The sequence below is a fragment of the Panthera uncia genome, chromosome A2 (genome assembly GCF_023721935.1).
Source record: "Panthera uncia isolate 11264 chromosome A2, Puncia_PCG_1.0, whole genome shotgun sequence".
NCBI classification, from domain to species: Eukaryota; Metazoa; Chordata; class Mammalia; order Carnivora; family Felidae; genus Panthera; species Panthera uncia.
Genome location: NC_064816.1, coordinates 145,061,163 through 145,077,553, shown reverse-complemented (window position 1 = coordinate 145,077,553; position 16,391 = coordinate 145,061,163). Strand labels below are relative to the sequence as shown.

The 16,391-nt window shown below is 39.5% G+C and overlaps 1 protein-coding gene across 7 annotated transcripts in view; it reads right to left on the bottom strand.

Annotated features, from left to right (window-relative positions):
- Nucleotides 1-9,310: 9,310 nt before the first annotated feature.
- The window catches only part of CALD1 (caldesmon 1), a 188,467-nt gene continuing 181,386 nt past the window's right edge, over nt 9,311-16,391 (bottom strand). For 6 of the 7 annotated variants that reach the window (XM_049641877.1, XM_049641876.1, XM_049641878.1 and 3 more), the window contains 2 exons: nt 14,362-14,442; nt 9,311-11,668 (listed from right to left, as the gene is read on the bottom strand). In XM_049641877.1, the coding sequence (XP_049497834.1) occupies nt 11,660-11,668; nt 14,362-14,442 (90 nt within the window). In that variant the 3' untranslated portion in view covers nt 9,311-11,659. The remainder of the gene's footprint in view (nt 11,669-14,361; nt 14,443-16,391) is intronic. The other variant, XM_049641879.1, reaches the window with a different exon arrangement.

The window sequence follows — 16,391 nt, the reverse complement described above, 5'->3', positions numbered from 1 at the left end:
TTAGCGTGGAGCGCCCTACCTGGGGCGGGGGGAATCTTAGGAGAGGCGAGGAGCGGGCGGCGATTTGTCCCTTCGCTTCTCCGCGTCGATTGTCCTTTATCCAAGGAGGCAGTAGAACGTACTGGTTAAGACTTGAGCCTTGTTAGTCTTTATTTGTACCCACACAGAACTGCATTCTGCGCGATTGTGTGACTAGTAATCTTTATTCAGGAAACGAGACTTCTCTCTAAATACTTGGTAGAGGAGTGATAGATATACCAGGGTGAACTCTAAATTCTTCCCAGCTCAGAGATTCTTTAAGTATCATAATTGTTAGCAAACACACCGAGCACTTCGGACCTTCTGAGGCGCTACGCACATCACGTTACGTGCATGGTCTTTTCTAATTAAATGGGGTCTTTCCATAACAGACGTAGACACCCTGGTCCATAAAAGACTTGAAGACGTTATTCCTGAAATCACCTTGATTTCCCCCTGGTCTAAACCGTTGTCCCAGTGTAGCTGAAAAAAAGTCTTAAGATGTTTGGAAACATTTTTACTCTTTTTAAGTTCTTTTGGCTGGTATATTAATAGGAGAAAAATAAGTTTAATTTCTTCCACATGGGCACCTTACATTGGCATGAGAGGCTCCAAGATGGACACCTGAGGCTCATATGCCATCCTGAACTAAGGAGAGAGTGGAGTCTGGGGCGTCAAAGGGCAGGAAGACAATTCATAGGAAGATGGGAAGAGCAAATGTTTGGTAAACAAATGTTTACCTGCCTTTGCCACGCAGAGACAATGGGACACAGAGAGGAATTGAACATGCCCTGCCAAGCTCCCTCCAACTTACTACCCCTAGCGCATACTTTCTGCAGTTATCTCTGGTGATGGCTGTTTTCCTGGACCGGGCACTCTATAAAAAGCTGCTCCTGAGCCTTTGGGCCTACACTGTCTTCAGCTCAAAATAATCTGCATGCCAAGTGGCATGCAGGTGGTGGATGCTTGCCCTGAACCCCATCAGGTGCCTTGTTGCACCTTGTTTTACGCCGTACGTATGTAACTAAAGGTGACGTGCGCAAAGAATATTTAAATAAGGACTCTATTTTTCTGTTGGACTTTAGAGTCATGGTTGCAAGCCATTGAATGTCAGATGAACAAGGTGAAGAAGCCCCAAGAAATGGTCTAACCAGGGGACACAGGAAATTAAAGGCAGAGCAACGACTTAAGTCTCATGATTTTTTAGTCCAAATATTTACATGAGCATATTTCAAGCAATCCTATAGATGAACATTATTTTAGCGTGTAAATGTTGAAGAATTTAAAAAAACTTTGAAAATCATAATCCTTTATTCTTTCATTCATTCAACTAATTTTTATTGAAATCCCCCTACTAGTCAGGGATTGTTGCTGTGTAAGGCTGTTGCAGGAAACCAAACAGACATTCCTCATGGAGGTTATGGGAGAAGACAGGCAAACCAATTAAAAACACTCCCTCAGGTGATGATAACTGCTATGGAGAGAAATAAAAGCAAGGAAAAATAAAGAGCACTGGAAGTACTCTGGGTGGGTGGGCCTTGGTAGGGGTAGCCCTCTCTCTCTCTCTCTCTCTCTGTCTCTCTCTCATAAACTCCACACTCAACGTGGGGCTCAAACTCAGGACCATGAGATCAAGAGTCACATGCTCTGAGCCAGCCAGGTGTCCTAGGGTAGCTCTTTCGATAGGGTGTCCAGCAAGCTTCTGTAACCAGGAGTCATTTGAGCAGAGACCAAAAGCAGAGGGATGAGCCATACTGACATCCAGAGAAGACCTTGCCAGGTAGGGAAAGTGGCAAGAACAAAGGCTCTGAGACAAGACAGGGTTAAGAATTACACTAGGCAGTCCTGATGAGGTGAAACATAGCGTGAGCCAGTATCATTATCAAGAAGGAGGTTTCATTAGGGTTTCTTAAGTAAATTTTAAATGGTTTTAACTACCTGCTTCTTTTTAACTTTTTTTTTTTTTTTTTTTTTTTTTTTTTTTTTTTTTTTTTTTTTTTACTTTATTTCAGATGGTAGTATACAGTGAAATTCCTTAAGTAGAATGAAAGTAAGGCCTGGAGTAAGCTTCTACTAAGGACTTTCTGTCGGTCTGAGATTTTGTTCCCGTTTCCTATAATCTTATCTTGAGAAGCTCACAGGACGGACTCCTTATATAGACAACTTTGGCTTCTTGGCAAGGCAACTTTACTCCTGCACCAACTTCCCCTCCTCCTGTTTTCTGGTGAATTTATCTACTCTAAGCCTGCAGTACAAAAGGCACTATAACCAGAGCAAGAAAAGAGGAAAAGAAAAACTAAAACAATACTCTAAAGAGCACAATTACTAGTGTGGGAATCAGGAGGAAAATTCTCTTTAGCAACATGCCCAAATGTAAGTTGTGTTAGGACTGTAACTTATTTTGTGTAAGTTTATCACTTTGAATTTGTTGAGCAGAGACTTAAATGCCTTAAATAACTAGGGCAATCAGGAGTTATTTGTGACATCACAGAAGTTATCGGTTATATGGCTATAAAGGTCTTGTCACAGTTTGGCTGAGGAAGCCATACTAAGTCCTGAGAGCCCTGGGGTGCTCAAGTACCCAACTTGGCTTTCCTCAAATGATCTGGGTTTAGAATGTCCTGCTATAGGGCCAAACTTCTCAAACTGTTTCCAAGCTCAAACCTTGAGATCCATCCCAGCCGATTAACTAACCAAGACTCAGCTCAAGTGTCATCCCCATAGTGAAGTCCTTCCTAATCTATCATCGGTTCAGTTAGTTTGTATTATTAGTTTGTATAATGTGTCTAAATCTGGAGACTATAGTGAAGCATTATTCTCCTAAACACTTGGAAATGAGGCTAGTAAGTAAGAATGCCCCCTGCCTGCTCAACAAATCATGGATAGGATGAATCACCTCAAAAGAGAAAGAATGGTTCCCATGCTGAGTGTGAAGTCTCAGGACAAAAACCATGAAATGGTTCCCCACACCCACCCCCCACCGATAACTGCCTCTGAACGGTGCAGTGGAGAAATCCCGTTTTCCACGGAGGATGTGTTGCCACAGTCCAAAACTTGCTAGCCACTTTCAGCTACTAAAACAGTTTCATTTTGGTTTTTAAGATTTTTATTCTGACATTTAGTGTTAAGCACGTTTTAAATGTCAGTTTCAAACTGGAATCAAATCTTCCTCTTCCTCTACCCCCTCCCCCCCCCCCCCCCCCAGCCCTGGCAGCCTAGATCTATCCCTACCTCTGATGTCTTGGGAAGTGGGAATGAGTTGGTGTTTTCCTATTTACATTCATCCTGGCTTCCTTCCACGTGCCAGGTCCTTGTGTTAGGATGAGCAGGGGCTGGGGAGGGAGAGGGGAAATGTCTCTAACTGGGCCCAATTGCAGTCTACACAGTTGGTCTCAAGTGCTGTTCTTGCTCTTTGTGGGCTCCATGAGGTTGGTGACTCTGACGTGCCCCCTAATGAGAGGCTTTCTTCAAGGCACACTCCAAGGCAGTAACAATCTCTTGTGAGAGACGGTGGGGAATAGAGATTAGGAGCGTGGGCTCAGGAGCCAACTGCCTGGGGTCAAATGTTCTGCCACTTAATAGCTGTATGATCTTGAGCAAATTCTTTACCTTCTCTGTGCCTCAATTTATTTACATGTAGGGTGAGGATAATAAAGTACAGAAGGTCCCCTACTTACGATGGTTCAACTTATGATTTTTCAATTTTACAATGGTATAAAAGCAATATGATTTCAGGAGAAACCATACCTGGAATTTTGAATTTGAATCTTTTCCTGGGTTAGCCATATGCAGGGTGGTCCTCTCTTATGATGCTGGGCAGTGGCAGGGAACCACAGCTCTCAGTCAGCCACAAAGTCATGAGGATCAACAATCAATATACTTACAACCCTTCTGTCCCGATTCAACCATCCTGTTTTTCACTTTCAGTACAATAGTCAGTAAATCACAAGAGATATCCAATATTTTGTTATCAAATAGGCTTTGTGTTACGTAATTTGCCTGGCTGTAGGCTGATATAAATGTAGACTTACACATGTTTAAGGTAGGCTAGTCTAAGCAATGATGTTTGACGGGTTAGGTGTGTTAAATGCATTTTCAACCTACGATATTTTCAACTTACGGTGGGTTTGTTGGGATGTAACCCTATCATAAGTCAAGAGAGATCTGTAGCGCCTATCCTGTAGGGTTGTTGTGAGGCTTAGATGAGTGAATAACATGTAAAGTGCTTAGAAAGTACCTGGAACATGGTAAGGACCCAATAAATGTTAGCTGTCATTATCATTTGACCAATGGACCTCCAGTTGGTGACAATGATACCATATCACTCTGATACTTGGGCATCTACTTGCCTTGTTGTGATGATCCCTACATGATGAAAGAGTGTCACCACTGACCCATTGTCATCTTCACAAGCAGCTCTAGGACTGGTGGGCACATATGGGACCTATCTGTCTTCTGTACACTGGCACAGTGCTGTCCTATCTAGCTGGTTCTTTTCAGTTCCCTGTTCTGTGAGCTCAGGTAGCATAGAGACAAATTAGACAACTCCTGGCTAGGCAGCCATCCAACAGGAAGCAAAATGCCAGCCTCCCCTTCAGTCAGACACGTCTAGTCTTTAGTGATTCTCTTGGAAGCCCCCTCCCTTGGAAATAGCACCTCAGTTCACAGAAAAATAATGCTGGTCACAGGAGCCTAGGGTTCCCATAAAGGCAATTTCTCATTGCAAACGAGTGCACTGCCATTCTGACTTTACATAGTATACTGGGTTTCTGAGCTTGGCTAATTTACTGGTACAGCCATAAAAGAAGAGAAATAGATTCCTTCTCTGGATGCTGACCAAATCGTTTTTTCAGGCTGTAAAGCTTAATAGCAGAGCTTGAACTGAAGCATGTTAATGTCACCCAGTTAGCCTTCTTAGGAGCAGCTGGCCACCTTTGTCCCAGAAGTACCCTTTTGAGTTTCTTTTAGACAACTCTGTCCTCTGGGCCTCTGTCTTAACCTACCCCTGTCATAACGTCAACACATTATTGCATTTTATCTATTCATTTCTGTTTCCTACTACTTAATATCAAAGCCCCTTAAGGGCAGGGGCTAGGCCTTTAGTTATCTTTGTATGTCTAGTGCCTAATGTTGACTAATATTTGTAGGTCTTCAATGAATATGTATAAACATTTTGCTGAGTGTTTAGCATGTGAAAGGTGTAGTGCTAAGAACTAAGGGTGCTGTAAGATCTGGTGATTGTCCATGAGGAAAATACGCTCTGGTTGAGCCAGCAGGATCCATCTTGAGTTGAGGATTCTTCTGCTGTACAACTATAACACTTGGTATAAATCTCTGCTTAGGACTCACCAAACTGTAATGTCAACATGTAGCTTTCTCTAATAGTTTCTGAGCCTTTGGAAGGGAAGGTCTGAGCTTCCCCTTTGCATTCTGATTGTCCAGTCCAGTGCCTAATGTTCACAAGGCAGGCGCTCTACAGGGGGTATTAAATAGCTAACCAGAATAAAGGTGCAGATAACAGTGGGTGTGCTGAGGTCATAGGGTAAGTTTTTCAGATGAAGTGGACTCAAGCTTGGTTTCAGTGAACTTACAAAGGGAAAAAAAATAAGGCTGATATGTTAGATAAGGGACAATACGAGAACACAGATCAGAATGTACAGAGCATCTTCTGGAGAGATTTGGGTAAAAATATTCAGCAAGTAATTGGAAAACACAGGCCTGATGGGCATGAGGGATGTCAGTTTCCAAGATGTATTCTTGGGAAAATTGGAATCGGTCTGGCAAAGAGGGTTGGTTTTCAGTGCGATCCTTGGGACCTGAGCAGCGTTAGCATCATGTGAGAATTTGTCAGAAATGCCAATCCTCACACCTGAATCAGAAACTCTGAGGTGGTGCAATCTGTGCTCTAACAAGCCGTCCAGATGACCCTGATGCACCCTGAAGTTTGAGAAAAACTAGCATAGGGGGTTAAGAGTGTGGACTCTGGAACCAGAATACTTAGCCATATGGCCGTGGGTAAGTTATTAATCTCTCTGGGTCTCAGTTTCCTTATAGAATGGAGATAATAAATGGCACCTATGTTCTAAGGTTGATGTAAGGATTGACAGTTCATACATAAAGTGTTCTATCATAGCAAGTGATCTGATTCTGTTGTTTTTAGTGAGAATCTTTGGAGCACACATTCCCACACAGAGCCTAGGGTGAGAGACCTTGCTACTTGAAATGTGTTCCCCAATGCAGCAGCCACAGCCACTGCAGCATCACCTGGGAACTTATTAGAAATGCAGAATCTCAGGCCCTCCCCACTCCTATTGTATCAGAATCTGCATTTTACAAATAGGTATTTGAATAGCAAAGCAGTATTCTACAACTCAGCTCTAGACCTACTAAATAAGAATCTCCTGGGACTGGAAACTACATGATTTCCATGATTTCTACCATTGATTCTGATGTTTACCAAGGATTTAGAAACCCCAGTGCACTTGGGACAGCTGATTTCCATCATTTGAAAAAACTCAAAGCACCTGTGATGCTACACTTGGCAGGCACCAGATGTACAAAAGACAGCATTTGTTCTAAGAAAAGTAGGTTTGTGTGGAAGAATGCTAGGTAAGGCTAAAAACTAGCTAAGAAATTAATCTTGTGTTCTGTATGACTATAGTTCTTTCACATAATTTTTATGTTAGTACATTCCATATGAGTTTATTGAATGAATCTTCTTTATCCAGCCAGAATTGACCAGTTGGGCCTTCTACAACATATTTTAATGAGACAGTTTTGGGTAATCATATTTCAACGTAGCAAAAGCCAACATCACTAAAAGCATGTCTTGGTAAAACTCTGCTATTAAATCCGCATTGAGTTAAGCAAGAGGCCAGCCATCTTCATGGAGCTGAAACGCAGGGCTGAGATGACAGAGTAATTATAAATCTGGGAACAAAAATGTTACTAAACAAATAAACCTCTCAGAAGTCTAAAAACTCTAAAACTTGTCAAGTCTAAAACTTGACAGCAGTACATCCAGAAGAGAGTTTATAAATTAGGTTGCTCATGAAATCACCATATCACTTATCAAACACCATTATGTGTGGTGCACTGGGTATATTTTTGGGGGTACCAAAGAATATAAGGCAAATACTTTTCTTTTATTACCCCACGCTGAAATATTTTCTCCCCTCTCTAAACAGTGACAATCATGTACTACACAATTCTTTGACAGTTATGTCCTAGAACCTTGTGATATTTTCTCTTAAATTCTTGAATTGTTACTCAATATTTTGTAACTTTTAATATCTATCACCTATCATTTATCTCCCCACTAGAATAATACAGTTGTTCCCCAAAAGTAGGAAGGTGGCAATCTGTGTAAGGACCAGATTATTTCAAGCTCACCCTTACTTTCAGGAGGCAGCTCTCTGTAGACCCATAAGTGGGAAGTAGTTTCACAAGTCCTCATCTTTGACAGAATATTCTTTTTTTTCTTTTGGCCCCACTGGATTGCCAAAAGTCTACCTCAGCCTTTTAGCTGCCTCTTGTAGATCACTGTATGCTCTGAAGCAGAAGTAGCCCTGGTATAAAGGCAAGAGAAAAAAAGTGCATCGAACAGGTAGCACATAACTAAGATACTATTTGAATGAGAAAATATCACATTAAATATAAAAGGACTAAATATTTCAGGTAAAACTCAAAGATAATCGGACTAGACTAAAGCCTGAACCCAAACCATATGATTTTTAAAGACATGCATCTAAAACTAAAGGCTACACAAAGGCTGAAAGTAAAGGGGTGGGAAAAGTTACATCATGCAAGTGTTAACCAAAAGAAAGCCACTGTAGCAATATTAAGCATAGAAAACATAAACTTTAAGGCAAAAATCTTCACTACGCAAACAGAGTGTTACTTCACAATGTTAAAATATTCAATTAATCAGAAAGACACAACGATTCTAGATTTGCACATGCACCTAAAACATTATCTTAAAATATGGAAAGCAAAATTAACAAAATTACAAGGAAAAAATACACAAGTCCACAATCAAATGGGGAGATTTTCACATGCCTTTCTCAATAGTAGATATGGAACAAAAAAAAAAGATCAGTAAGGATATAGAATGTTGGACAACATGATTAATAAGCTTGACACAAATAGAGCACTTAAGTCAAGACCTTGTTAGGTCATTTCCTTGGTCCTATGGAAGAACACGTATTTAGGGTCATGAGATTTTTAAAAATCCACTCTTCTATTTGGAGCACACGTGGAAGCAAGGGTATGAAAAAACCCTATAATACAGATCTGTTTCTACAACAGACTCTTTAAATTTATAATCTGAATATGCACGTTGTAAAATTAAATTCCGTCCATTCCTAATCCTATCAGTTTGGTACCAATACCAGACTGTATTCTTCTCATTATTTAATTTTGTGAATGGGCTTTGATGACAATTACCTTGTTGTCTTTTGTTTTTTATAGTTAACATACAGTAGTATATTGGTTTCAGATGTACAATATAGCAATTCAACAATTCTATTCAACACCTTGTGCTCATTTCACAGTAAGTGTACTCTTAGTCCCCTTCAACTATTTCACCTACACTCCTAGCCACCTCCCCTCTGGTAACCATTAAAACTGATTGCCCTTCTTGTTGGGACGTAGAAGTAAAAAGTACTAATTATTTTTTAAGCTGCAGTAACTTGGCTAATTCTATCCAATCTTATGGGCAAGATTTAGAGGCCTGTTCAGGAATTCTGGGCTCACAATTTAAACCTTTATGAAAAGAACCTCATATATGCCAACAGTGTTACATACATATGGAAAATTACTCTGAAAAAAATCTTTGGATTTAAATGTAATTGTCAGTGCATTGCAAATAGTAAGTATTCTACAAACGAAGGGTATATATTAAATGGCCATTTCTACTATAAAAGGTACTACCTTTGGGGAACCAGTACTCCCATCTTAGGAAGAAGAGGGTGGTGTATGACAAGATGGGGAATGAAGGAGGATGGGGGAAGATCTGATAATTTTTTTGGAAGGAGAATTTTTTTAATCCCTCTTCCAACCTTTTCTATACATATTTGATCCGTGTCCATATCAGAGCAATTTTCACTATTTTATTATAACATTGCCTGTAATAAGAATTACTTTAAAAATATGAAGTGGCTTTTCTTTTTTAAAGAGTGAAACCAAGACTCAATCTGAAATATACATTTTGCTATACCACCATCTTTGTTAAAACAGATACAACTCTTATTTGTAATCAATATAGTACATAAAAATACACAAGGCAAAGACATTTGGAGGAATTCCATTTATTGTGGATGCATTTTCACAATATATATTTATTGCAGCGATCAATTATCAGTGAAAAATATCAAGTGTTTATAAAATTTTTAGGAATGGCAGATTCACAGAACATGCTAGTCACCTTGCAGTCTTACTTCTTAAAGATAACAAAGAGAACTGTAATCAAACAAGTAAACAAGGAATTTATTTTTCAAAAGATTAAATCCAAACTGAACAAAGTTCTACCCTAAAACTTATTCCATCCAGTATTGGAATAAAAGTCAGGATCGATATATTCTCTTCTCAACTTTAGACTTTCTAGAAAAAATATATAATAGTGATCAAGAGAAGCTCTTATTCAAAAGTACAACAAAGCAATGTTACCTCACCATCGGCCTTAATTCAAACTTTGATCCATTTCACTCCAATTATGGGAGTTGGTGCTAAATTAGGCACTGCATGTGAATTCTAGTTCGTTTTATCATAGACTCATGTCTACTCTGTCATAGGGGCATGACCTGTGCAATCCTTGTGGCTTTCCTTCCTTTGGCCCAGGTGTGCTACAGCTACAGGATTCAACAGCTCTTTACTGGTTTACGAGGAAAATAGACTTTGAAAGGCAGTGGTCACTTCTCATGCCAGCCTTGCCCTGGCAAGTTCTTCCAGGGCAATACCATAGATTAGAAAAGAGGCGTTTGCGAGGCTCCCTCATTGTGGCAGGAATTGAGACTAAGACAATTTTGGTTAAGTCAAATGAGGTATAAGTTTATAGAATTACACTGTATGTATATCTCTACGCTAGAACGTATTGCCAAGACACTGGAGTACTCTTTTGTCATCCATTGTGAAGAATAGATGAACACTTATAAGCTAAAATAAGATCTGATATCTAGATTGTGTGTGTAAAATGTAAAAATGACAAGTCAATAGACTTGGGGGTAAAAGGTAAGACTAATAAAAGGGACATAGAGCTTTTCAAAATTCAACACATTATCAACTTATGACAAGTACCAATGACTAAAAAAAATAGAAAAGTTTACTTTAAAAGGCATTTCAGTCCGTTAAGAATGGAAGTGCTGTCATGACTCCTAAATATTGGCTCTTGCTCGCTTTTCTTCTCTGCTTCCAGACATTAGCCAGTGTTGGTCATAGTATATCCACATGTAGAATTCCAATCTGTACAATTTGCAACTAAAATTCTTGTCTTTCAATTTTAGAGAAGGGAGAGACCTCATTTGTCACCTAAGCCAACCTACTGCGGACTTGATATTAAGAATAGAATACAGTTCTGAGCAAGCTTGGAGTTTGACCCAGATGGTAGATTTAGTACAATTCAGCCTGGACTTCAAGATTGCTTTTAATTATAAACTAAATACTATGTTTTATAGAAAATGCCAACTCATTTTGACACTTCTAATCTCTCTTTTCTTCTTACAGGTTAGCGGGCACTGGAAACATATCAATACCTGTTCTGCCATGTCTCTATTGGCAAATATGAAATATTAATATAATATTGTGATCTTTAGTTTTTAAAAAGCTGTGATATTGGCTAGTTACAAGGACATACTGCTAAATATAATAGTCTAGCACGTAAAAAAGCTTCCTACCATTAGTGTGTTTGTATATGTGTATGCACATACATACATGATCAGGTCATCTAAAATGTGGTTCGCTATCACTACCAAAGAAATCCACAAAGCAACCAACCTAAAGAATCAGTACCAATGTCAGCTAACATGATAAACCAATTTAGATATTCATCAGCATGAAAAAAGGAATACCTTAACAGTACATCTTTTTTTTTTTTTAAAGACATTTTGTAAAGATTATTGTAGTATCTCAAATCTGAAACGGATTACTTTCAGAAAGTGTTACAATTGCCCACTGAGATAATTTCTTCCATGCTTTATTCTAAAGTGCAGAAATAACATGACTTCTGTATTTAAAATAAAAAAAACCAAAACGAAACCACTATGGTTCGTTTTTCTGGACACTGCACACATTCCTCAGGCAATTTTCAACTTGAATCTCCTTTTGTTGACTTCTGACGTGGTTGGTATCACTGTTCAGACACAGAGTTATGATGATCAGTAGGAAAGTCTCTATTTCACAGCATGGGTTTCTTTAGAAACAGGCTCCTGTGCAAAGGCAGTACTTTTACCATGAACACCTCTAGACTGTGATTATTAAATATAGTGATAATATACATGGGTTTACTGGGATAATGAAAAATAAAACAAAAGGAAATGAACTCAATTTAGTAAATCAACATAAATATAAAACAGAGCAAACTAGCCCTCTTCAACTGAGCTGGTCCAGCATCTTGAAGCGGCTACTTTGGGTTCTTTCTTGAATTGTCTCAAACCTGCTAAGAGAAGAGAGCTTTAAATCCAGAAGCCGTGGTGTTTCAGCGAGACGTTTTGTGTCAGAAGAAGACAAAAATAACTGTAATATGGCAGGAACAAATATTTATGAAAGGGGGGATTATTGCTGGTATTCTATTCAAATATGCTCCTCATCTTCTAGTGTACCCTCTCTTCTGTTGGTTTTTTTACTTTCTTCTTTCTTTCTTCTTTATATTTCCCCTTCCCTATCTTGGTTTTTAGCCTTGTTTGTGACATTCATAGTCAAGGAGTTTTTTTTTTTTTTTAAACTCCACTTGAAGGGCCAGGAATCTGTAGTGTGTTTTCCAGAACAGGCACACGTGACTGAATGGCTCAGTCTTGGCCACGTCAAGGACAATGGAGAAGTGGAATGTGTTATGTTTTATTTCTTCCCTTCTATTCTTTTTTTTAAATATATTTTTTTAGTGTTTATTTATTTTGGAGAGAGAGAGAAAGAGCGAGACAGAGCATGAGCAGGTGAGGGGCAGGGAGAGGGAGATACAGACTCTGAAGCAGGCTCCAGACTCTGAGCTGTCAGCACAGAGCCTGATGCGGGGCTCGAACTCATGAACCATGAGATCATGATCTGAGCTGAAGATGGACATTAAACTGACTGAGCCATCCAGGCACCCCTCTTCCTTTCTGTTCTTAACACCCCTACCCTCGAAACTTATCTGGCCCTTTACTAAAAGTCCTTACTGATGTAGCCACAACTATTAGTGCTGTGAACCTGCATTTTCAAATGAGTACTTCCATTTCAAAGGAATGATTGAATGACATGTAGTGAGCTTGACATTTTGGAGCAAAGAAGCCATCTACTCTGCTACTGCATAAACCCATCTCTGGGCCTCATGGTTTTATTAATATTATTATTATTACTATCATCATTACTACTGTACAGAGACTTTTGTGTTATAGACTGAGGAGAAGGGGGCACTCACCCTGTCACCTTCCCACCTGTACCACCATGTTGCATAATTCCAAGGAGTGCTGTTTATGTTGTATTGAACATGAGTGGAGTTCTCTTGAGTTTTACCATTCCAGATTATATCTGTATTCCACTTTCCAGAACCCTGGCTCAGAGGAATGTTATCCTCTGGAGAGGCTCCATTAAACTGGTACTGATGGGTTACCGACAGCTGGTACCCTCTACTCAGAAATCCAACTACATACACATTTGGACCGCCACTTCTGAGATGCTAGAGGGGCCATAATGGCTTAAGTCAACAAAAGTTCATTCTTTGCCTGAAAAAAGAAACTAATAAACGATCCCCCTACCCTCCTCCACCAGGAGAAAATTGAGCAAAGAACTTTAAAACTTTATATTTTCTGCTAAATATGCAATCTTCAAAAGCAAGCAGCATGCATAATGGTTAAGAATGTAGGCTCAGACCAGACTGCCTCAGCTTCAATGCAAGCTTTGCTAGCTTATTTGCTGTGTGGCTTTGGGAAAGTTCATCTCTCTGTGCTTTGTTTTCCTCAGCTCTAAATGGAAGTAATAATACAACCCACTTCACAGGGTAGTTGAGATAATGTAGCTTAAGAAAGTAGAACAGTCCCTTGCATAGAGCAGACACTCAGAAAGCGTTACTGGTTTGTAGTGGTGATAATTATTACCAGGTACTTCTAATATGTTTAGCCATGACTTAGAAAACTTGTTTAAAACTCACCCTAAGTAGAGAGACTGGGCTAGTGGATTTGATTGGAACGTAAGAGCAATCAATAACTGACCAAGAGATGGAACAACACACTTAGGCAGCTGTGCCAGACTTAGGAGCCTGTAGAAGGTAGGGAAGGGGAAGGGATTCTCTCACTTGAGAAACTGCAGAAATCTTCTGGTTGCCTTTGAGGTGTTCCTCGTTCTGGGTTTGCTAGAAAAGTGCTTCTAAATTGACCCATAAGCACACTGTTCTAATTCTGCTTATTAGTGGCTCTCTGATTTCTCTCTTTTCAATTTTTCCTCTATTAAAAAGAGAAGACTGGGCTTGTTGCTTGAATTGGGGAAGGGCTACGATTAGAAGTTGAATCGGCTGGACAACAAGGGGTCTTATTTTCAGTCTGTGCATCATTTAGATATTGTCCGGAGCCTCCTGTGTGAAGAATGAGCATAGCCTTTGACCAGAAGACCCTCCCTACCCCCCAAAAAAGACAAATCCAAGCACTCTTAACTATAAGTTTTCATAGGGTAGCAAGTTTTGCCTAACTTTTAAATACTATTTTAACTTTTTGCCATAGCAACCTTAGGTCGTAGGCTGCTGGCAAGGTAATAGTTCCAGAAAGCAGCTTTGGAGCCATTCACGGAGAAAGACGTTTTTCCCCAGGTGATCTCCAAATGCCTGTGGCTCCAAGCCTGGACCGTGTAAGGAAGTTACAGACCATGCTTATATGACACGACCTCTGTAGTCAACACTCCTAACACTGTGGCATTTCTAGAATGTCTTGCTGGGAACTACCCTACGAGTTTGGACTATTTATGTTGGATGACTGACAAGCCTACAATTCTGAAGGCTCTGTGAACTTTGCCTTTCACTGTACCATATATAAATTTTTAGAAGGTGATTGTTACCCAGACAAGGCTCTGTGGATCTGTGATATGTCTCATTTGACCCTGGGACATCATACTGCAGCACACAGCAGGAAAAGAACCTATGAAAAACAAATCTTCCCAGAAAATTACCTTAGTGGGAGAAGTGACCTTATCCACAGATTGCTTTTCCCAGAGGTTCCGCTTGCCAGACACGTCTCCTGGCCTCAAATCCTAATGAAGGAAAAGCAGAGAAAATTGGTAGGGTGGCCATTTATATTTTCTGACCAGGTCTAAATAAGTCACCACGTCTGTTATTTGTTTGAATCAAGTTCTTGTTTAATACACTTTACCCTAGTGATATGAAATGGATGGAATCAAAAGGATCATTAGCCACAGTCTGGTTTTACATAGACCTTGATCTATGTTATGACACGAGAATGGGCTAGAATTATCCAGCATTTAGTTCCTATCCTCAACCAAGGGCTTACTGTTAATGGGTCAGTAGAATTGGAATAAAAGCATATTTAAAATAATGTAGCCTATTTTTAACTTTTCGCACTCTTAGAAGTGAACAGAACATACGTTAGCTTTAAATAATTCTTTTGAGGTTGTGTAAGCGTTTCACCTCTTGCAGATTACCTTTTCTTTCAGTGTTCTGCCTGTATCCCTGAACTCTTAGGACTTTAGTACATTCCAGCCTAACTTCTAGATGCCGATATTCCATTTCTTTGCCTGAGGACCTTCTCTGGCTACAGATGCCCACTTCGCCCACCCAGGAGGGAGGCTGGAAGTTCAGAGAGTTAACAACCCCAGGAGCAGTCCTCAATCACTCACCGATGAGACTTGGTGCAAGAATATTTTTCAGGCTCACTCATGCCTCACGTAGGAGTAACTCTGAAGCATGTGTTTTATGTTGGGTTGCCCCAGTGGGATTAAGTTTTTATAGCCCATGTGCTTAATAACATTATTGGTTACCTGCTTTTCCCTGACTCACTTCCTGCAGTGTTTTCTTCACCTCCCAAGTAAACTACCTGCACTATCTTGGGGTCTGCTTCTGGGCAGCTCAAACTAAAATTCTTTTCTAATTGCACTTTCCTCAGACTCAAGTCATTTCGTGTTTCCTGAGGAGTAGGTGGGTAATTCAGAAGTGTATCAGTAGAACCTAGCCCCATGAAAGTAAACATTTGCCACAAATTGTACCCATAAGAGAAAATCGAGCTGATGACATATGTGAAAACATGTGGAAATCTTGGGAAGAAAACACTAAAATACGCTTGATAACAGTTACATAGCTTTGATTCGTTATTTACTACCTCATAATTAATTTGGTTTGGATAAGGGTCCAAATTTCTGTTTCCATTTACTTTTCTTCCAGCATTTGCTTATGCTAGTACTTGGCAAAGGTAGTTTGGAGAAAAGAAATGTGTTTTACCAAAATAGTAATGTTTATTTTGGCAAGCCCTTTTCTCATTAGGAAGGCAAAGCTAATAGCAATTGCATTTATCCACAGACACTGGTCTAAATGGACATATTTTTGACAGATACTATTGAAATCTCGACACTAAAAATGCACTGGTTAAATGGTACCATGTGAAGCATTTCAGATTTACCTTAATCTTACTGAGTTTCTGGATTTCCGTTGTGGCTGGGATTCCTGATATTCTAGGAGAGAGTTATACCTATTTAACTTGGAACCAGTAAGCAACAAATCAGATTGTTTTTGAAGAATTCCACTACCTTTGCCAATGTAGCTAGGAGCTGCCAAATTGTCTGGAAGACTGAAAATTTGGGAAACTATAATTAGGAACATACTAATGGAAGCTCTGGAAAGGGGCTGTTATTACTTTATTTATTTGATTCATATAAAACAATTGTTATTCTTTCACATGAATGTTCTTCTACAGAAGACGGTGAAGTGTATTTCCCTTAAATCCTGCCTATGAATCTTTTGAGAGCACTTAAAGAGTTTAGAGTCCATTTTAAGAAAACATTAACATCCAAGTGGTAAGTTGGCATTTTAAATCAAAAGGGAAATATAAATGAAATTACCTGACCAGACTACATTTTAGAGAAAGACCCACTCCGGAAGAAGAGGGAGAAATGAAGCAGGAGAAGCAGGTTTCCAATCAACCAGAGATCAGAGAATGAAGAAGAGAATTCAGCTGAGAAAGACATTGTTG